The sequence below is a fragment of the Arvicanthis niloticus genome, chromosome 2, assembly GCF_011762505.2.
Source record: "Arvicanthis niloticus isolate mArvNil1 chromosome 2, mArvNil1.pat.X, whole genome shotgun sequence".
In the NCBI taxonomy this organism is placed as follows: domain Eukaryota; kingdom Metazoa; phylum Chordata; class Mammalia; order Rodentia; family Muridae; genus Arvicanthis; species Arvicanthis niloticus.
In genome coordinates this window covers 29,253,150-29,276,014 of record NC_047659.1, presented here as the reverse complement: position 1 = coordinate 29,276,014, position 22,865 = coordinate 29,253,150, and the positions used below count along the sequence as shown (strand labels likewise).

Sequence of the window (22,865 nt, the reverse complement as noted above, 5' to 3'; positions counted from 1 at the left end):
ACACATCACAGTCCCGTCTCAGATGCAGAAGACTCAACGTAGGTCTTTTCATCCCTACCAGATAGGAAACGAGACTGCTTCATTGATTGCTACAAAATGACTAGTGTCCAACTTTACTCCAACCATCCACTCTTCATTTTGTCTGGAGAGGCTGTTGAGTCCAGGAGCTAGGGCAGGAGAGAAGGTGGTGATGGGAACAGGCAGGCTTGTCCAGATTAGACAAGATGCCATCCCATCTCCTAAACCTGCATGACCATTTACATGTGCATGCTCCTTCATTCCGTCCAGGTAGCTAACTGCAGCAGATGTGAAAGTACCCTGTCTACCTAAAGCTGCAGCCTCTTTGGTAAACCTTTCCTATGTCAACAGCTCCTTAACTCCAATAGCACTCCAGTGACCTAGCTCTCGCAGCATGTCACCTTAGACTGATTCCTTACGCACTAAATTCAGGACCTTGTACAGTCACAGGCTCAAGAAATAATGTCAGGTAAAGCGTGGCTGAATGAAGGAGACAGCAGCCGCTAAAGAGAAATCCACCTAAATCTTCTGAAAAGATTACCCGGAATCCTCTGTGGTTGTCCTGTGTCACTTACGGCTCCTCCCATCTCTCCTCTCTCCTCAGAATGTCTACAAAGCTGACCTGGAATGGCTCCGAGGTATTGGCTGGATCCCTCTGGATTCTGTGGACCATGTGAGGGTTACAAAGAACCAGGAAATGGTGAATCAGGTATGCAGAGCCTGTTGAATTTCTAACCAAAAGCTTACTTTTCTTACCTGCCACACAGGGATGGGTGCCCCGTGGGGACAGAGCTATCTTAATTGTCTCTATTCATTTCAGATAAAATATAAGAAAGACGCTCTTGACAACTATTCTAACTTTACAAGTGTGGTGGATCCTCCAGAGATTGTTTTAGCCAAGATTAACGCAGTCAATCAAAGTGATGTAAGTTCATATCGTAAATGTTGGAATGCTTGGGCTGAGGAGTTAAGTGAATAATTAATTCCCTTAACTCTAGATAACTGATAATTAGAAACTGAGAGGGGGCAAATTGTAAGATAATCTTTGGCAATAGTATATGCCACACCTACTTTCAGATATCTGTATTCTTGACCAGAATATTCAGTTAGCTAAAGTGAACAGAAATTCAACTAACTGGTTAGTTTTTATATATGTGTAGATTATTATGTTTTTGGTATGTCTTAAGAAAATTTAAGTATATGTTTAGACTAACCAAAAGGTTTTTTTCCCCTCTTCTTAGGTGAAATATAAAGAAACATTTAATAAGGCCAAGGGCAAGTACATATTTTCTCCAGACACACCATACATCTCCCACTCCAAAGACATGGGGAAACTCTACAGTACTGTGAGTCCTATTTCATATTACAACTTGTTTCCTAATTAAGCTTCTTGACTGACTTTGTAAACTAATGAACTTGGAAGGTGACTAGTTGTCTTTGTTTCTTATACTGACACAAATAAACAGGTAATAGTACATATAGTAAGTGCTGTCAGGGCTCTGGAGACAGCACAAAAGATGGAGCAGGTACCAAAAGTGGGGCAGGAATTACATCCCTCCTTAATAATCACAAACACACAGTTCCAACCAACAAATGGAAGGTGTTTACTTCCTAATCAACTCAGCTAATTCAAAGGAGTAGGAGAGAGAGAGAGGGAGGGAGGGAAGGAGAGAGAGAGAGAGAGAGAGAGAGAGAGAGAGAGAGAGAGAGAGAGAGAGAGAGAGAACATGTATATCAATACATAGCAATGCTTGGTAAGTCTTTCCTTGTATAAAATTTTCCCATAATTTTTTCAAAGAGTAGAAATACATGTTATAAGATGTCTCAGTTTATAGATTTAATCAAATAACTCCCCTGTTCTAGGTTAGGCACCCTAATGACTACAAATAAAGTTTTCATCCTGGCCTTGAACACAAACCTTCCACCCCAACTTTAGTGGTTGAGTGTTATCTGAATGTAGTTGGATGCAATTTTATTAACACGTGTTTCTTTGTTCCAGATACTATACAAGGGAGCATGGGAGGGCACCAAGGCCTACGGCTACACCCTGGATGAGCGCTATATTCCAATTGTTGGAGCCAAGCATGCTGACCTGGTGAACAGTGAGGTCCGTCTGACACTTTTCCTCCCTTAGGATTAGCGTCTGCACTGGGGAACAAGACACTGGATAGAAAACTCTAGAAATCCTCAATGTTGAATCCATTTTTCAGCTTAAATACAAGGAAACCTATGAGAAGCAGAAAGGTCACTACTTGGCTGGAAAAGAAATAAGTGAGTTCCCTGGTGTGGTCCACTGCCTGGATTTCCAGCAGATGCGGAGTGCGGTAAGCAAGGCTTGCTTCCCTGTAGAGTGTGCTCCTATGTCTACCCACCTATAGCCTTCCCTGTGACTCAAGATTACCTGGGAAGAGAGTGAGTGGTATGGGGTAGATCATCTTTCAGATTTCCTCACCCTTGCCTGCAGATCCCTGAAGTCTGTGACATTGTCCCACCCCCACCCCTCCTTGACCAAGCACACACTAAGAGCTTTGAATTGGCAAAAGGAGAAAACAACTTCCCTGTTGACATAGCATGATAGAGGGATGGGAAGAATATTTTATAATTGGCGGTGTTATCTTAAACATTATTCTCTATGTACTGCTCTACATGGGAGACTAAGGAGATTGGTCAGAATAATTCAAGTTTTAGTCATGTAATAATTTTTGTCTTTAAAAACATTTTTTAGTTGAACTACAGAAGAGATTATGAGGACACCAAAGCAAACGTGCATATTCCCAATGACATGATGAACCACGTGTTGGCGAAGAGGTGCCAGTACATCCTCAGCGATCTGGAATACCGACACTACTTTCATCAGTGGACGTCACTTCCTGAGGAGCCCAATGTTATCCGTGCCCGAAACGCCCAGGAGATCTTAAGTGATGTATGATGCCCTTTCTGTAGTTTGGCTTAAGCCTACTGACTTCTGTTCCTGGTTAACCTTCTGTGGTGCAACATTTCTTGTTCATAGATCCAAAGACTTTCAACTAAGTGGCATGAGTAACCACACCTCATATCCAAATCCCCTTTGATCCATAGGACGCTTGTGTTGAATATTTAATCTGTTCAGCACTTTTCTCAGACACTGTTCCCCTCTGAGACATCATTCAGTCAGGATGAAGCTTTCAGCGGGTTAAAGGCCGGAGAGCAGTTAGAAACCATCAAACAATGACCATCTGTAAATTCTGAATGCCTGCCATGTTTCTTCTTTGTTGCAGAACGTATATAAAGATGACTTGAACTGGCTGAAAGGTATTGGCTGCTACGTTTGGGATACACCCCAGATCCTCCATGCCAAGAAATCATATGACCTCCAGAGTCAGGTGAGCCAATCTCCCTTTAGGACCAACTATCCAGATGTCATTATAGTCCATGGTAGCATCTGTAGGCTGCTGTTGCTAAGCTCTGATTGAGAGACTGCTAGAAAGGTGTATGATCTAAGGCAAACAAATTGGTCCCAATCAAACCTCTTGTGGTGACCTGCTCTGGTATGAGTCTGTCCTATGGCTGAAGGCAATGCACATTTATAACAGGAAGTTATAGAGGAGGGGGTTGGTGGTTGGTGAACTATTCATAGGCATCGTCATCTTGGTTAACGTGCAAAATTTCGGAAGTAAAGTGTGTTTTGACAATAGGTACATATGTTTGGGGGAGGGGGGAACCATCATTATCTGGGGCATGCCCCAGCATGTGGCTGAGCTGTGATTGAGCAGTTCTGATGGAGCAGGCTGCTGCTGGGAGGACTGGGAGGTGGCTTGGAGCAAGTAATAAAATGAAGAAAGACACCTCACAGAGATCCAGACCTCTCTTTTGGCAGAAGAAAGCTGCCACTTGTTTTGGCTGTGACACAAAGTTACAGCGAGCTGCAGAGGGACAGCAGCCTGCTTCTTAAATTAAAGTGGAAACCCAGATATAAAGAACGGGGTGGCTGGGTTGCTGTATACAGCTAGCACTGCTTTTGACCACATTGGGTGACTTTGCCTTTTCTTCACAGCTACAATACACAGCAGCAAGTAAAGAAAATCTGCAGAACTATAACCTGGTCACAGATACACCAGTTTATGTGACTGCTCTTCAGAGTGGCATTAATGCCAGTGAGGTATGGTGTCCTTGTCCTGTCTTGCAGGGCAAACTCTTTCTTGCCTTAGAGATCTCCCACCAGCAAAGGTACAGAATTCATTCTATTTTGTCTACAGGTGAAATATAAAGAAAATTACCATCAGATTAAGGACAAGTATACCACAGTGCTAGAGACAGCAGACTACGACAGAACCAAGAACCTGAAGAGTCTGTACAGCAGTGTGAGTTGTCTCTTTCAATACTTACGAGCTATCTTTCCACTGTCAGAGAGAGTAAGCAAAAGGGATAAGACCTTTCCCTAAGTTTTGTCGAATTTTCTCCTGGACCATAAAATTCCAACTTTATCTACAAATGCTCACTATACAATTAAACCTCAAATCGAAGAAATGCCTTGGGGATGGCAAAGCCCATCTGAGAAAGATAGAGATACAGAAAACTTGCTGATGTGGGAGCTGACCAGAATTCAGTTCCTGTACTAATAAGATTTTTAACCCTTCTAGAACATATACAAAGAGGCCTGGGATAAGGTGAAAGCCACCAGCTATAGCCTGCCAACCAGTACTTTGTCCCTGACACATGCCAAGAACCAGAAGCACCTGGCTAGCCACGTAAGTCAAGTGCAAACATCATAGCCTCCCCTCACCATCTGCCCTCCTCTGCTCCCCATACCAAGAATTCCCCAGGCTGTTCAAATGTTACCCAGAAGCATCCCATCACTTTGGGGGAGGGGGGAAGTCTGGCAAATACTTCCAATAGCTGGGCACCAGAGTCTATGCTCACGGCCTCTACTCAGGGCCCTGCAGTCCCTGGAGAGTCACACATATCAGCCAGGAAGATGCAGGTGTGATCTTTCAGGCTACCTATGGGCAGACAACATGGATAGACAGCCTCTGCTTCAGCCAGCAGTGAAGGGAGAAAGCAGACACCAAATGCCATACTGAATAGGGAGTTTCCAGCCAGGCCTAGTGGCTCACGACTGTAAGTCCAGCACTTGGGAGACTGCAGCAAGAAGATTGTCGTGAGTTTAAGGCAAACATAGCCTACATAGTGAGTTCATCTTGCCCGTACTACAGAGTAAGGTGCCATCTCAGAAAACAAAACCAAGAGTGGGATATTTTGATAGAATTAGGTGAGATCTGCTACAAAGCTAAGTAGTGTATTTGGTAACTTGTTATCACACCATTACCAGATAACTAAGCAGATGTGGCTGGGGTGCGTGCCTCTCGTTTGGAAGCTTTTCTTCTTCTGTTGCAGATTCTTGGCAACATATTGTTGGAATAAGGAGTGAGGGGCATAGAAAAATGAAAGATCCTAACATTAGTCAGAAATATTTTTAAAGAGAAAAAAAAAGAGTTCATTTGAATGCTAATTTTTCAGAGCTGAGGGAGAGATCAGTGCAAAGAGACAGGAATATTCTGTTCTGGGAGATTCTGCTGAGAATTCTGTTTAGCCTCTAGTTAATGGAGCAGCTTCTCATTTCCTCTGGGTCTTGAGAGCCTGTGTGTTACTCGTGTGCACTGGGAGGATGGCTCTTGCCTTTGCCTTTTTCCTACCTTGTGGAGTTGCCCAAGTATCATCGGTTGATAGGCGGCGCAGACTAAGACCTAAAGGCAGGCTGCAATACCTTGTTGAAATGCTTGGAGAAAGCAAAATCTGAGAATTATCACACTCAACCACAGGGCACTGCACCTCTCAAGAGTAAGAGTCCAAGCGTGATTCTGAACCTTTCACTGAAGATAGTAAGGATGATGAAGCCACACCACTGACAGATTTGTGAACAATCACTTATGATAAGCTGGGAGTGTAGCTCAGTGGTAGACTCTTGGCCTAGCATGTTCAAGGCCCTGGTTTTGATCGTCATCATTACAAACATTTTAACCGATTAAGCATATTCCTAAAATCAATGTATAATGGTAGCAGTATTTGTCATGGGCACTTGAGACAAACAATACAGTTTTATGCACTACACAGTACAAAAGTACTTTCAGATATTGCCTGATAGTCTCACAATGGCCCTTGCTGGTGGCTCTAGTGTCTTTTCAAGGGTCAGGAAGTGATTAGGGGGAAGTGGTTCAACTCATACCCTCATCCCACGTCAGCTGGATCAGGCTCCTTCTATTGTTTCATGTTTTTTAAAAACAGTATGTCTTAACTCTTTATGTTTAAGCTTTTCTACTTGTTTTCTGTAGATCAAATACCGAGAAGAATATGAAAAGTTCAAAGCCCTTTACACAATACCAAAAAGTGTTGACGACGATCCAAACACAGCACGGTGTCTCCGAGTGGGCAAACTTAACATCGATGTAAGTACTGCAGAGGCGTTAGTGCACACAGAAGCCGAATCAAAGAGACATGAGTTATCAGAGTACTTTCTGTGAAACCAGGCATGTGACACTCATTGTACATCTATACAGAAACTAATTATTACCTCAGCCTGGAGGTCGGAGAGATGAGATGGTTCACAGGTAAGAATACTTGCTGTTCTTAGAAAGGACCCAAGTTCAGTTCTCAGAATCCATATCAAGCAACTCACAACTGCCTGGAACTCCAGCTAACAGAGCAAACATGTATGTGACACATACTCATTCATATACTCACACAGACACATACATAAACATAGAAATAGACCTTTTAAAATATCCTGGTATTAGTCTATACAAAATGCAAGAAAACTCCAGCCTCCACCCCCACCCCAGTTGTTTGCTATGATCTGGAGAAGACAGACATTCCATGACAACACAGTGGTTTCCTTGTAACTGGGTTATAACAACTTTCACAGCGCCTGTACAGATCAGTGTATGAGAAGAACAAGATGAAAATCAACATCGTGCCCGACATGGTGGAGATGGTGACTGCCAAGGACTCTCAGAAGAAAGTCAGCGAGATCGACTATCGCTTGCACCTCCATGAATGGATTTGCCACCCTGACTTACAAGTCAACAGTCACGTCAGAAAAGTGACAGACCAGATCAGCGACGTAAGCCCATTGATTAGAAGGACGCTCCCATAGTTGCTCCAACTTACACCCCAACATTGTTGACAAGCAGGCTCGCCTGCCTATCCACCTTGGCCTTTATCCCTCTTGTGTTCTGATTACCCAAGAGTCCGAGGGGATTTTAGTTATCCCTGAGAGCAGGGTTGGGCAGATTTCTGTGGCCTCTCAGTTTCCTTTGCTTTTTTGTTCCCTCCCATGTCACCTGGGTCTAGGGTACACCTATTCTTTAATATTCAGGGGATGGTCAGATTTTTTTTCTGATCTTCTGCATCTGCTGAAAACCCCTAGATTGTGTACAAAGATGACCTCACCTGGCTGAAGGGCATTGGTTGCTACGTCTGGGACACTCCTGAAATTCTCCATGCAAAACATGCCTATGATCTACGCAACGATGTGAGTGTCCTCATTTGATTTGTTGGTAGAAACACACCTCCACACAGTTTAGAGTCAAGGAGATAATGTGTAAAGTGAGAACAGTATCATGGCCCAGTTGTGAATTTAGTCTTATTGAAGATGCCCGAGCTGGAGAAAGATGCTAAAGAGAGAGTAGTCATTTCTTAGCAACACATTTAGCATCTCTATCAAACAACTTGATACAGCTGTGCCTTGCTCCTCTGTGGAGAAGTGACTCCAGGCCCTCCTCTCTTTTAAACTAATTTAGATGTATTTAAACTATTTTAAATATATTAAACTATTTTGAATATATTAATGAGCACATAATTTTTATTCTATGAAAAACTCATTCGTTGGGATAATCATTGGGATTTATGGGTGAGATACAGGGGAATTTGCCACACAGTAATATAATAGTGAGGATTTCAGCAAGAGCGTTCAGAGAAGGGCAAACATCACAGCATCTGAATAATTCTAAAGCCCTGTATGACCGTAAACCCTGGTAGTAAGGGTTGTTTTAAAATTCAGATCCATCCTCTGCACATTATTGATGGGAGTAACCTTCAATCTCTCTGTAAAATCTTGTGCTGTCTGGTAAAACGGATGTTCCAACATAGGCTTACTTGCTTCTTCTTGGCAGATCAAATATAAAGCTCACGTGCAGAAGACAAGGAATGACTACAAGCTGGTGACTGACACACCGGTTTACGTTCAGGCAGTCAAGAGTGGGAAGCAGCTCAGTGATGTAAGTCCTCCCTGGGGAAGTGACTCTGGGTAGCAAAGATGGGGCACAACTCAACCAAGGACTGGGGGGCAGCAGCTCTTCCTAACTAGAGACTGGACTTGGTACCCGAGAAGGTGTTTGAAAAGCTCCCTTTCCCTGACATCTGAAGTGTCAGTAGTTTGCAGGGGTAAAGTTGCTAGCCGAGCCTGTGAAATGCTTTGTATGTTAGAGCATCCAGTGGTACTTTTTATTGCCATACTGTGCATAGTGTGAGGCATTTATGTCTCCCTGTCTAGGGTGTCTAATAATTAAAGCCAAGTGGCAGAAGGAAGCAGGCCATGGTATTAACAATGTAGGCTGGAGCTGTACCTTCTTTGTATAATACAAGCCTAAGAAAAGAGTATAATTTCTCTGAGGCCTGGCATCTTTATGTGTTACATGGGGAAGCATGTGTGTAGATTCCCTGTCATGCCTGTGAGCAGGCCGAGAGGAGAACCACCAAGCTGTCCTTTCTCAATTTCATGTACAGGTAGCAAGTAAATATTAGAGCCCACCAGTTGTCAAATCCAATTAATCTAACCTAATCTAACCATTCATAGGATCTAATCCCACCTATTTATTACCTTGAGCTTCTGGAGGGGACATGTCCATCCCTATCTCTGACACATGAGTAGTGCCAATACTTCTCAGGGCTATGTGCAGCTGGCTCTGATTCCACTGCGTAAGACACGGTCACACAATGGAGGTCTGTAGGTGAATCCATTCCTTTTCTTTCATTGTGACAGAAACCATAGGAAGAACTAATTAATTTGACTTTCAGTTTTAGAGAGTTCGGTCTGTGGTTTCTTGGCCCTGTGTGCTGGTGGTAATCGCATGTGGCAAAAGCTAGTTCTCTGCCTCGTGGTAGAAAGGAAGGAGAAAAAAAGGGGTGGGGAAACAGGCCTGGGTCAAGAATCTGCCCCCACTGACCAATTTCCCCCAGCTAGGTCCCCACTTCCAAAATACTACCACTGGCCAGGGTCAAAGTAGCGATGGCAGTGCGAGAGACTGTATTTATAACACTGAGCCAAGGCAAGCAGGCTGCCCTGTTTTCATAGTCTTAAATGTGGATTCCCACTTGCTTCATTGGAACAATGCGACTGCAGTCTGAGTGAACTCACCTTACTTCTCTCTGCATCCAGGCTGTCTACCACTATGACTACGTGCACAGTGTCAGAGGCAAAGTGGCCCCAACTACAAAAACTGTGGATCTGGACCGGGCCCTCCACGCATACAAGCTTCAGAGTGAGGTGGGTGTTGGGAAAGGGGAATATCAGCAAAAAGCCAGGCTGCGGGGCCCATAGAGGCAGGTTGGCTTATGTATCCTCACTGTTCTATTCTGTGAGCTTGAGAAGACAAACCAAACCAAAACAAAGACAGCAAAAACAAATAACGCGCTATTCCACTCAGTGAGTTGGAAACACGAACCAGTATGTCTTTCCTTCCTTCTTGACTAATGGCATCCTCCTAAGAAGCAGTCAAATAAATAATAAATAGGCATATAGTTGACCAATATTTGCAAGTCAGGAAGAAGAGAGCAGGTATGCCATCACTGCTTTTAAAAACCTTAAAATCACAATGGCAGGGTTAAGGCATTTGCTATAAATGGCTACTACTAACGGTAGGAGATAAAGGTAGAAACAGCCATTTGAGTTTGGAAAATGAAGAATGGGGGCCCTACCTCTCATCCCCCTTTTCTGTGTGACCTCAGGAAGCTGCTTTACTGCTATTTTGTATTTTGAATGTAATATGTCAGGTTTTCCCCACTTTTAAGCACTATTCTTAAGCCTGTAGCTCCCCTGAGAGGCAGAATATTTAAGACCACAAACAGACCTTTACCCTACACTCCTTCTCCACCAATATATCCATCTTGACCTCATTCTGTAATGTCACTAAGTCTCGGTAATCAAAGAGGACAATATCAGATGCGCCTCATAATAACCGTCTCAGGGACCATCAGTGGCTTGAGTATCTCCTGAGGGTGGGGTTAATGACAGAGATGGTGCTTGCCTGCCTATCTTGTCTGCATGGCCCGAATTCTTGCTACATGCCGTGAGGCCAGTCAGGTATATGTTTGGAAACACAAACACCCTCTTTTCTATAAGCCATGTCCCTCTTTCAGCCTTGTCTTAATTTGTCCTGTTGTTTTCATGAAATACCCTGACAAACATAAGGAGAAAAGACCATCCTGGTTCACAGTTCAGGGGTCCATGGCAGGGAAGTCACGATGGCAGGAACTTGAAGCTGGTTATATTCCGTTCACAGTCAGTAAGCAGAGGGAGACGAGTCTTTGTGCTTAGCTAGCTAGCATCTTCCCTTCTATACAACCTAGGAGCCAAACACAGGGCATGGGATTGCTTTCAGTCAGGGTGTGCCTTGCCATCTCTGTAAACTCAATCAGGAATATCCCTCCTGGATACGTTCAGGGGCTAAACTAATGGAATCCCTCACAGGTATGCCTCTAGGCCTGTCTCCTAGGAGATCCTGTAAAGATCCTACAGAGGTGACAGCACCAACCCCTACAAGTCTTTCTTCCCAAAACAGTAAGACAAGAGGAGCCTGACTGGATTCATGATTCTTACAATTGAAGTTCTTCAAATCAGTTCAGAGGACATAAATAGATCAACCGTCTGACCAAAAAATCTAATGAACTACATGTGATGTGTTTAATTACATGTTATTTGATGCTAGAAGACATTTTACTTGCTCTCTTTCATCCTGGCAGAATCTGTACAAGAAAGGCCTGCGCTTCCTGCCCACTGGGTACAGGCTCCCTGTTGACACCCCTCATTTCAATCACACCAAGGACACCCGCTACATGAGCAGCTATGTGAGTAGTCCTCATTCTCTCAGGGGCTGAAATTTGTATGTGAAGAAATGAATATTGGTTAGTAATCTCTTCTCATGCTCAGATTATACCCAGAAAACTCAACATGATGGTGGAACGGGCAGAGGCAGATGTCATATTTCCTGGGGATCTGATGGCATTGGCTGCTTCTACAGTTTGGGTGTGTCTGACTAGGATAGTGAGTTATAACAGGACATCATGGACACCTTGGTTCAGCATTCAGTGCTGGCAAGATGCCTCTGTTTCAACTGCCTTAGACTAGCTGCGTCACAAACACTTGCCACATCGTTTACTGGAAATGCAACTTCATATATGCACTGTGTGCTGTGGATGTAAACTTAGGAGACACCACTGTGTGTCCCTTTGAGGCGACTTCTTTGAAGCTACTTGCCTTGCCTTTTACCTCTGTGCTCAGTTCATGGGCAGCCGAGTGGTGTCTAGATTCCTGCTGCTAGTAACTTGCCATTGGTTGCCTCTAGCACTTCCCTTTCTTGGGTTTTGTCTGAGCCAGCATAGAACCTGAGACACGTACTCCAGGGGCAAGTCTTAGAAAAGTGTGGTAGTCTACAGGCAGTACCATGGTACCATGAGCCAGCCATTGTCTGGAGAGCCAGATTAAGTTGTCTCTCATTGATGCTCATCTTCAGAGTCCTTGGAATTGATTCTGCTGACCAGACAGTGCCAGCATGACCCAATAATGCACTTCCAAAGTAGACATTAACAGAGTTAAGAATCAAGCCTGTTATTTTTTAGAAATCACTTGATAAGTCATCCATCAATATTTTAAAAATATCATCTTGGTCCCTTTTATATATTCTAATTTCCAAACTACTTTGAAATTAAAGTGATAGGTTTTTTTCTTGTGTTTTTTGCATCATCTCCTACAAAAGATTTCACCTAATAAGGGGATTTTTTTTTTTACCTTTCCAGATATGTCTTTATCATTCAACTAATAACTTTCAAGGTTTAAGACCATATTAAAATCATATCACTGGGGCCAAGGAAACAGCTCGGAGGGCAAAAGCATATGCCATGTGAGCTGGCACCAGATCTGACTCCCAGAGCTTATGGAAAGAGGAAACAGATCCTAGAAATTGGCCCTCTGACCTCCATATGCATGTCATACACATGTCCTTCACCCACAGGTACACATCATGCACACACACACACACACACACACACACACCAATAATAAAGAAATAACATTTAGTATATGTTGATGACTAGTTCTTACAGTTGATGTTTAGAGAATACATCTCAAATCGAGGCACGTCTCTCTTCCAATTGAGAGATGCAGTGCGGTTCTTTGTGTAGTCATCACTGATCTCCATCTGGCTTTGCTTTCTCAGTTCAAATATAAAGAAGCCTATGAACACATCAAGGCAAATGGGTACACGCTTGGACCCAAGGACGTCCCGTTTGTCCATGTTCGGAGAGTCAACAACGTTACTAGTGAGGTACCGTGAACACTCATTCTCTGGGAAAAACACTGAATTTCAAAATCATGGCTTTGTTTGAAAAACATTGAGAATTCTTATGTTTCATTTGTAAGCTTGCAGACTGGACAACGAGATGAGGACCATATTTTGGTTCTGGTGCCCCTCTTAAGTGTGTGGGTTTTTATTTTTTTTTTTTCTATTGTTAAATCATCACAGAGACTTGGTTCCATAGACTATACTGAGCTTTTTATTTTTCTAAAGAAATCATTCATTTGGGTATCTATGTTAAATCTTTTATTTGATTGTATTTGTGTCTGCCTCACCACCCTGGTTTTTATCAGTTCTATTTGTATATCTGCCCTACTAATCAATCATCTCATGGAAAGTAGACTACTTTGCACTCAGAATTCTTCACCTAAATTTAAGAAGCATTTTCTCTCATTCTAATCTTAAATCATTTTGTAGTCCCAGAGTTTCCTCTCTTGGCCCTTTGTGTAAAGATTTAATTGTTTGTTAGTCAGTAGATGCCCTTATGATCCTGCCCTAAATATTTAGAATGGTTTCTCCTTCACTGCAGAGACTATATCGAGAACTGTATCACAAACTAAAAGACAAGATACATACAACTCCAGACACACCTGAAATCCGCCAAGTCAAGAAGACACAAGAAGCTGTCAGTGAGGTAAGAGTGTGCAGAGCAGACAGGCCATCTGTCCAGGGAGAGATGCTGGCCATTTGCTCTCTAATGTGATTCTGTTCTTTCCTCCCACTTTAGTTGATCTACAAATCAGACTTCTTCAAGATGCAGGGCCACATGATCTCACTGCCATACACACCCCAAGTGTTGCACTGTCGCTACGTGGGAGACATCACCAGTGATGTAAGCATCTTGTAGGCTTTGGCTAAAGGAGTCCCATCGAGAGATAGCATCGCTTTCAGCATTTAAGATACTGGGTGTGGGCTTTGAAAAGCCTTTTCCAGGGCATATTTCTTAACTAAATATACAATTTGGAGGTAAAATTGTGAGGGAATTCCCACAGTTTTCTGGCCACAGGAAATGTCATGAGAAATACAGTGGAGGAACAGGGATGGTCACCATGCCTGCTTGTTGAGTGACCCCCGTTCTATGTCAACGTAAGATCTTTGCCAACTCCTACTGTTCTAGTGTCCTGTGTCCCTGGTAGTATTAGGTTTCTTTCTCCTCCTGGTCCTGTTGGCACTCCCTCTTAGCATTTTCCTACTGCCATTTAAAACAAACAAACAAACGCTTCTTGGATATCTCCTTTTTCTGGTGAACCTACTCATTGAATCTGCAAATTTTTCCCTAGACAGGATAACACAATATCACTGTTCTCCCCTTGGCTCAGGGTTAGAGATTTAACTTAGTTTGAATTTAGGCAGAGTAAGAGAATAAGGTATACATGTTGAATCAACCTGAAAAGTCCAGTGCCCCCTCATCTGTAGAGGAAACCTTCCATAGACCACCAATGAATGTATCAAACCATGACTCTACCATATACTCTTGATAGAGTTTAAATTGTGAATAAGGCACACAATAGTAAGCTTAATGACTAATAATACAGTAAAGTAATTATAACAGTGTACTAAAATAAAAAACAAACTGTTTTTTCTTGAAATTTTCATTTTATAGTTTTTCCGTAACAGTTGACAATGGAAAACTGAAACCACAAAAAGCAATTGCGCACTAATAAAGACGTGTGGCTGTCTTGTGTTTTTTGTCTTGCATTTGCCCTGGCACATAACCGGCTGACTGTGTTTGTTCTGCAGATTAAGTATAAAGAGGACCTGCAGATCTTGAAGGGACTTGGCTGCTTCCTGTATGACACTCCTGACATGGTCCGCTCCCGGCACCTAAGGAAACTCTGGGTGAGGACACACCTTCACAGTACACAGCTTCCCCTACACAACTATCATGCACCCCATGGCTAGCTTCCAGTCAGGGGAAGAGAAGAAAGAATCTTAGGCTTATATCTACTTTTAAGGAGAAATTTGCCATCAACCCAACTGATTTGATTAGGTCATAATTTACTTATGATGATCGATGCCTGTTATAAAAGTGATGAACTTAGCTAAGTTATGGTTGTTTCTGTTCTTGTTTGATATTGTTTTGTTTCCCCCAGGAAGGGTAAAACGGGGTAGAAATGATTGAGACTTTAGCATCCCAGGACACATTTAGAGACTTCTCAGTTCGCATATGACAGCCATTTGAAAGACATGACATGCGGTCTCTTAAATGACTAATCAACTTATGTTTCTGGCTTTCTTCTTCTAAGTCAAATTACCTGTACACGGATAACGCCAGGAAGATGAGAGACAAATACAAAGTGGTACTTGACACCCCAGAATACAGAAAAGTACAGGAACTGAAGACACATCTAAGTGAGGTAAGGATGCATCACCTGCCACTACACGACAGTCAGACAGACCAGATGGACTGAGCTACTCGAGATTCTCAGTTCCTCTCTATGATAATTAGTGCTCACTGGTGACAGGGAAAAGATGTCCCTCTGTTCTTGACTACAGAGTGTCCCCGTGTCTATACAAATCAGTTGGCCTCACACTGACTCTATTTTTTTTTTCTTCTTGTAAAAAGGACATTAATAGTTGCACTTCAATAACTATGGTAAAGAAGAGGTTTGACATGGTTTCATAGCTTAGAAAGTCTTTGTCTTAAGCAATTGTCTACAAACGAACATTAATTCAGGTTTTTCTGTCTGGAGTATGGAACCAAGAATACAGCAACAGGGTAATTGACTATTAGGTGGCTTGATAATGTCTGGTGTATTGATGCAATGGCGGGGAGGGAGGGGAAGTTTAGGAGGCAAATATTCATGAACCATCAGTTTAGAAGGAAGAAACTTAGCCAGTTGCAGCAGTTGGTAGCCTGCCTTACCCACAAGCAAGCAGGGCATCCACAGAACACTAGCCATGCCATCAAAGGGGAAGTGACAGAGGTTTCTTGTTTTGCCTGTAGCTGGTGTACAGAGCCTCGGGCAAAAAGCAGAAGTCCATCTTCACTTCAGTTCCTGATACCCCTGACCTTCTAAGAGCCAAGCGAGGACAGAAGCTTCAGAGTCAGGTAAATACCTATGACTAATGAAAATTGATTAGTCTTCCATGAGATAGTAATGTCTACTTGACCTTCCTGGGCTGGTAACTGACAAAATTGGTTGTCCTTGCTACAGCCTGTGTCCACTAATATTGGAGTTTTCTTTGGGACTATCATAACTGCACTTGGGTTTTCACAGGCAAAGGGTACCATGTCTTCTTTGCTAAGAGCTGTCTGATCGTGTCCTCAGATGAGTGGTCATGAGCTCTAAGTAGTCAAAGTGGCTCTTTGATCACTTCAAAAATGTGTCTGTTATCCACAGACAAATGAAACTCTATGTCACATATGCAGGCAAAGTTAAGGGGAAAGAATGTTGAAGGATCTTTCAGAATCCTCTCAGTCTGCTGTTGGCATTCTTTATCATATGGCTTTATACTGGATCAAGTCTAGCAGGAGGAATGCTGGTTCATGGATATATGTTTTCAAATGTCACGTCCAGAGAAACAAATTCACAAACACATACACCAGCAACAACCTCAGGCAGCCAAACACACACACATAGATAAAGACCCGAAATGAAGAGGACAGACCAAAACTATATCTCTAACTCCTCCCCTGCTCTCTTTTTACCCAGTATCTCTATGTTGAGCTTGCCACTAAAGAGAGACCTCATCATCACGCTGGAAATCAGACCACAGCCTTGCAACATGCTAAAGATGTGAAGGATATGGTCAGCGAGGTAAGACGGGGATTCCATACCAACACATCCATCCATAAGCTAAGAAATACTTCCAAGCCTTCACCTGCTATTTCAACGAGACCTTTACCACTACAAAGTGTGCTCATCATTATCCAGACACAGAAGCTTTGCTCTAAAAATGAGATGCATCGTGCCTTCCCCTTAAATTTGTGACTTGGGTGTAAATCGGAAAAGGTTAAAACCCAAACTTGGGCTGGTGCCATGGCTCTAAATGTAAAAGTGCTTACAGGACAGGCCTGATAGCCTGGAGTTCAATCCCCAGAACCCGCATAAAACTGGAAGGAAACCAACCCATATTATCCTTGTTATCCTTGGACTCTGTGCATATGCCACATGCATGTATATACACACACAAACACGCCACAGTAATTATAATGAAATTTAAACTTGTTTGTCTTCCTCTTCTCTTTCTATACCTTAGAAAAAGTACAAGATTCAATATGAAAAGATGAAGGACAAGTATACGCCAGTTGCAGACACGCCAATCCTCATCAGAGCCAAGAGAGCTTACTGGAATGCCAGCGATGTGAGTGTCTCTTTCTTCCTTCTCCTGCTGTGACTGGAAGATCTGTTCTGTTGCAGCTACAGCTCAAAGCCATTGCCCACAATATGGATCAGGAAAGAACACACACACACACACACACACACACACACACACACACACACACACACAGAGAGAGAGAGAGCATCACTCCAGCCAAGTAGCTAAGAACCATGTTGAGATGCTGCAAGCTATTTGTTATCTCTTGGGCAACAACACGACCCTTCCTTGTAGTTCTTGGGCAGCATCCTAGGGATCTTGATAGCTAATTTATTTAGACATAAAAGCATGGTCTTGGCTAGAAAAAAAAAAAAAAACGCATAGATTCAATTAAGTTGCCTGCTTTTCAGTTCTATATAATTTGTCTAATTTTTCTTATGTGTGAAATAGGATGAGAAACATGGTAATGAACTAAGACTGTGCACCAAAAAAAAAAAAAAATGTGAATAATGTGTCTACTACACTACTGAGCTTGTTAGTTAACGCTTGGAAAATGTTCTTCTCTTAATTGCCTACTGTAGAGTGTGTGAATGCCAGGACACGTGAACACAGTAGCTAGAATCAGAGGGGAGACTTCTTTGTCCATATCACCTGATCAGGGACAAGTCTGCCTTCTACTGGTAATGAGTTCATCTGTTCTGAAGATAGGAATTATTAGTCCATTTGAGGGAGGGCTTTGTGCCTCAGAACTCAACTGCAGGTTTGCTGTATCTATTGCCACAACTCTTAGTGGATTGGACATCTGGACTTACATGTAGCTGAAAGCCCCAGCCAGTACTACGTATCTACAGGATAGCTCTAGATTTCATTACTGCATAAGCTAATTACTAGGCAAGAGACAATTCTAGGTAGTACTTAAAATGCAAGCTGAGAAAACCAGGTTTGCTTCAAAAATCTATCCTTTGGCACAATTTCCGTCTCTGTGCGACATTCCCTGTCTTTATCATTCAAGGTTACACCTGAATTTTTCCCATTTTGTTTTTGCTAAGTAGGCTTTTACTTTGTTGCCGAGGTGGCCTCTCATTCACTGTGTAGCCCAGGTTGACCTCAAACTCATAACAGTCCCTCCCAAATCCTGAGAGTACACTATTTGAGCCACTGTGACCAATACTTGTCGATATTAACTTGTATCAAATTTAATTTTCTTTGCACTGGGGTAGCTGTACATTAAGATTGATCCCAAGGAGCCGGGTGGTGGTGGCACAAGCCTTTAATCCCAGCACTTGGGAGGCAGAGGCAGGCAGATTTCTGAATTCAAGGCCAGCCTGGTCTACAGAGTGAGTTCCAGTACAGCCTGGGCTTCACAGAGAAACCCTGTCTTGAAAAACCAAAAAAAAAAAAAAAAAAAAAAAAAAAAAAAAAAAAAAAAAAAAAAAAGTTTGATCCCAAGGTCCAGCTATACCCTAGAGCAATTTGTATGTCCTTAATCTTTGTCTACAGCACCAATCCCAAGAGACCTTAATCTTTAAAATCACCCCAGCACAATAAGGATGTTAGATTTAATGTATCAACTGTGGCTGAACACACAAGTCATTTTCTAACATCACCCACTTAAAGAACAAAGTATTTCAGAAAACACATCTTTAACTACATGCTTGCTCAGGACTGGCCACCTAGAGAAGCATCTGCCTTGCACAGATGAGACAAGTAGAGCCATCATGTCACAAAGATGACAGTCATAATAAAGTGAAATTTCAAGACTGCTTAAGTGGGAAAGTATTTTAACAGCAGGGGTGAGAGCCAAGACATTATTAGTCTTAGACAAAACAAGGCTATGGTCTTCACTGTTGTTTGCTTCCTCCCCATCCTGAAAATAAAATCCTTTAACATTTATATAGATTTCTTTTTTTAAGTTAAGTAGTCTTTGATTTAAAAGAAAACAGCAAAGACATACAGAGAATTCTAACATGCCCCACATGGTTTTGCCCATCACTAATATTCAGATATTTGCACAACCATGAACCATGGCTCCATCTGTTACTATTTCATCAATCCATGTGTTTTTTTTAATTATGAAGTTTTCTTTAGTGTCTTTCTCTTCCATCATGTAGAATGGCTTTTCGAGTTTTTCCCTAATTTTATTCATGGGGAAAATCTAAGAGAGAAATTCACAAGAGTTAAAACTGAACAGACCTGAGTTATTTAACTTGGTAATCTTCATAATCAGTGTTGTATTCTCTCTTAACAGCTTCGCTACAAAGAAACATTTCAAAAGACTAAAGGGAAATATCACACAGTGAAGGATGCCCTGGACATTGTGTATCATCGCAAAGTCACAGACGACATCAGTAAAGTATGTCCCTGGATGTGACTGGTTGAAATGGGTTCTGTAACCCAACATGGTTTTTTTGTTGTTGTTATTTGTTTTTTTGTTTTTCTAAGAGCGGTCTTGCTTTTCTAAAACTACCGAGAGACGTGCTTTATGTTAACTTTCAGTTGACTTTATAGCTGCCTTTACATGTTTACAACAGGTGAAATACAAGGAAAACTACATGAGCCAGCTGGGAATCTGGAGTTCTATTCCTGATCGCCCTGAACATTTCCATCACCGAGCAGTCACTGATGCTGTCAGCGATGTGAGTATTACTGTTAGTTTTCACAGAAATTAACGCTCTCCTGTGAGCTGTGACATCAGCCACTGCATAAAAATTGCTGCAACAGTTGCCTAGTGTTTTGTTGTTGTTGTTTTGTTTATTTGTTTTGTTTGGGTTTTTTTTTTTTGCAGGGGTAGAGAGTAGGTATCACATGCCATGGTAAATGAGAAAGATTGAATGTGTTGGGCTCAAAGGATGACTGGTGGCAGTTAGTTCTCCCACTACCATTAAGGTCCTTTGTGGCATGTACCTTCTGCCTGCTGAGCCATCTAGCTGGCCCCATTTTCATAGATTTAGATCTTGGGTATGGTTATTCGAGTCGTAAAATTTAATTACTAAGTGAATAACCCTGAGCTTAGGAGAGGAAAAATTATATTCAAATTTGTCACTCTATATTTTCCTCAATGACTCAAAGCAATATAGTTAATGCCTGTCTTGGGTCCTGTGAAGAGAATGTGACAAAAAGCAAGTCCCATTTAGAAATAGGTTTCACCCGTCTACATGAAAGATTAGCTGCCAAGGTAATGATATTCTCTATAGAAAAGCATACTGGTTAAGGTTGATTTTAATTATAATAAAAATGAAAATTTCTAAATATTATAAGAAGAAAACAGTAATTCTGGAAATTTATTTAAATAGAACAGACTATTTTAAAATCTTCATTATTTAACCAACTTTGGGAATCAGAGTTTCCAGTTTGTTCACTTGGATGGCTCCTAACCTGTAACTATTCTAGATGAATTACTTTGATATTCCTCTTCTCTTAGGTAAAATATAAAGAAGATTTGACCTGGCTTAAAGGCATTGGTTGCTATGCCTACGATACCCCTGACTTGACGCTAGCTGAACAGAACAAGACTCTCTACAGCAAGGTATATATATTATCTTCCCCATGAGAATGGCTTCATCATTAAATATAAAGCTGAGCTTGCAGAGATAAGCACTTCAGGAAAGCCTTTTGTGGCTTCCTCTCTGTCCTTACTTCGAGACCCTGTAACTAAACCCCATACTGAACTCTTCACTTTTTAAAGATTTTCAAGTTTGTTTTGGTTTGGTTTTTGACTGGGTCTTACTATGTAGCCTGGACTGGCCTAGAACTCACTGTGTGTATTGAGTAGTTGGCCTTGAACTCACAGAGCTCTGGCTGTCTCTGCCTCCTGAAGGGCTAGGATTAAAAGGCATGTGCAGTCATGCCTGGCTAGAGATTTCCTTAGTGCTGACATCATTAGCAGGAGTTTATCTGTATTTGATGAAAAATTATCTAATACGACTACTCAAGACTATTCCAGAATTCCCTCTCATGAATCTACAGGGATGAATCACCTGGCTAAAGCATTAATATAGCAACAAAACTCAAATGTGGTTATTTTAATCTACAAACAATGTGTTATATGAGGTGAATTACAGTTTGGGGACTTCGTTTTTCTATTTAAAAAAAGAAAACAGTTGAATTTGCCTTTAATCTAAAATAAAAATCATTCAACTTCTGATATGTGCCAGACAGAAGATATTTTACAATAAGCTTGGTGGGTCCCATCTATTATAGCATCTATTTTCTTTGTTAGAATCATTTGAAGTTATGTTTTAAAACATTCTTAATTTGTAGAACTGATTAAAAACAGGTTGCAGGGTAACTAGGTCATTACCCACCCTGCTCTGTAAAACATTAATTATCTGATTAGTTGCTAGGAAACTATAGTCTAACTAATGAACTAAAATCTACTTTCACATGGCCCATCAAAATACATTAAAGTAGAAACACTATACTATACCAAAACCGAGAAGAAAACACTTTAGGTCTTTGATCAGCATGGAATTTGTATTTGGTGACCATCTAGTGGATGGTTTATTTTATGTCTTTAGGACTATTTTCAAGATATCAGCTTTTCCGCTTTCCACTGCCCCAGGAGATAGATAAGAAAAAAAAAAAACTCAATAAAAACTCATTAGCTCTATGAATGCGTTATTACAACTGTAAGATAAAGAGCATCACTCATCCTTAAGACTGGATATGCAATCAAATAATTATGTTCTTTCCCCCAGTATAAGTATAAAGAAGTATTTGAAAGAACAAAGTCAAACTTCAAGTATGTTGCTGACTGTCCAATTAACAGGCATTTCAAGTATGCAACCCAGTTGATGAATGAGGTATGTACAACTAATTTGATTAAGCCTATTCCGTTCTCTTAAGAAATCTGCAGGGCTATTTCATTAAACCCTAATGTGTAGCATGACAGGAAGTCCGTCCAAAATGTTCACCCCATATAAGGACTTGGAAAGACTATACAATGTCATTATCTGGTAAGCTCTGCCAAGCCTTGAAGAGGCCCATGTTCATCTTCACCTGTGTAACAGTCTTATGGTGCCGGAGAGAAGCTGAGGGATTCTGTGCACTATCAGCTAAATGCCTTTAAACCATGTAGAGCTGGGAGACCTAGATGGTCAAGGTTGATTCAGTAGTCCCACAAAGGCACCAAAATGGAAGTGGTCAGAACCCTGACTCCCTCAGTGGGGATACTTGTGTGACTCATGCATTCAAATATATTATGTATTCAAATATGTTCAAATATATGCACCCAAGTATACTTCTGTGAAATGGGATCCATAGTAGTCCTATTTACACCTCCCTTTATAGTCTACTTTTTCTTTCCTATATCCGTTTTTACAGCAACATAATTTGAATATAATTCGAGCAAGCTGAAAAAAAATCAAGCTGTGAGTCCTAACTGGGGAGTTTTCATGATGTTTCGATGTTTTCATAACTAAATTTATACTTTTCTGCTTTCAGATAATCCGTGGACTTGCATAAGTTCAAACATGTTAGAAAATTAGTAAAGACTCACTAACAATGAGACTGTAGCCAGCCGTACATTTCCATGGATGGTCTTTGCCGATTTCAATTCATTTTTGTCCAATTATTTCATTTCAACACATTTCCAGACAGGAAAACTCTAAAAGCAATACCATCAGCAGCTTCCTAGGACCGTCTTGATATATTTTGTTTTTCCTACTTCATAAATAATTTCCAGGTGTCTTTTAAAACATCAAGTAAATAAGTACAACTTTCCTTGAGTAGACCTAGTTATACTTTCGGATATTATAGTTAGTTATATCTTTGTATAGCATTAATTATACTTTTAGACTCCTGCTGCCTTGTATATTAAACTTGTAGATTATTGGCACCTTATTTTAAATATAGTTTATGATTCCATACAGCCTGACATCACTAACATCTCTTATGCAAAGATGCAAACATATGCGCCTAAGGTACATCGGTTTGCTCCAGAGGTTGCTCTCTCCCAGGCTCCAGACTCCTTCCGGAAAA

The 22,865-nt window shown here is 41.5% G+C and overlaps 1 protein-coding gene across 1 annotated transcript in view; it reads left to right on the top strand.

Annotated features, from left to right (window-relative positions):
• Neb (nebulin) overlaps positions 1–22,865 on the top strand; it is a 194,298-nt gene that overhangs the window by 128,195 nt on the left and 43,238 nt on the right. Inside the window, exons 97-124 of the mRNA XM_076928308.1 lie at positions 623–727; positions 839–943; positions 1,260–1,364; positions 2,018–2,125; positions 2,229–2,342; positions 2,744–2,941; positions 3,276–3,380; positions 4,052–4,156; positions 4,254–4,358; positions 4,638–4,745; positions 6,327–6,440; positions 6,917–7,114; positions 7,421–7,525; positions 8,166–8,270; positions 9,431–9,538; positions 11,014–11,118; positions 12,486–12,593; positions 13,153–13,257; positions 13,351–13,455; positions 14,364–14,462; positions 14,870–14,980; positions 15,571–15,675; positions 16,280–16,384; positions 16,827–16,931; positions 19,135–19,239; positions 19,418–19,522; positions 20,308–20,412; positions 21,584–21,688. Coding sequence (XP_076784423.1) covers positions 623–727; positions 839–943; positions 1,260–1,364; positions 2,018–2,125; positions 2,229–2,342; positions 2,744–2,941; positions 3,276–3,380; positions 4,052–4,156; positions 4,254–4,358; positions 4,638–4,745; positions 6,327–6,440; positions 6,917–7,114; positions 7,421–7,525; positions 8,166–8,270; positions 9,431–9,538; positions 11,014–11,118; positions 12,486–12,593; positions 13,153–13,257; positions 13,351–13,455; positions 14,364–14,462; positions 14,870–14,980; positions 15,571–15,675; positions 16,280–16,384; positions 16,827–16,931; positions 19,135–19,239; positions 19,418–19,522; positions 20,308–20,412; positions 21,584–21,688 — 3,156 coding nt within the window. The remainder of the gene's footprint in view (positions 1–622; positions 728–838; positions 944–1,259; positions 1,365–2,017; positions 2,126–2,228; positions 2,343–2,743; positions 2,942–3,275; positions 3,381–4,051; positions 4,157–4,253; positions 4,359–4,637; positions 4,746–6,326; positions 6,441–6,916; positions 7,115–7,420; positions 7,526–8,165; positions 8,271–9,430; positions 9,539–11,013; positions 11,119–12,485; positions 12,594–13,152; positions 13,258–13,350; positions 13,456–14,363; positions 14,463–14,869; positions 14,981–15,570; positions 15,676–16,279; positions 16,385–16,826; positions 16,932–19,134; positions 19,240–19,417; positions 19,523–20,307; positions 20,413–21,583; positions 21,689–22,865) is intronic.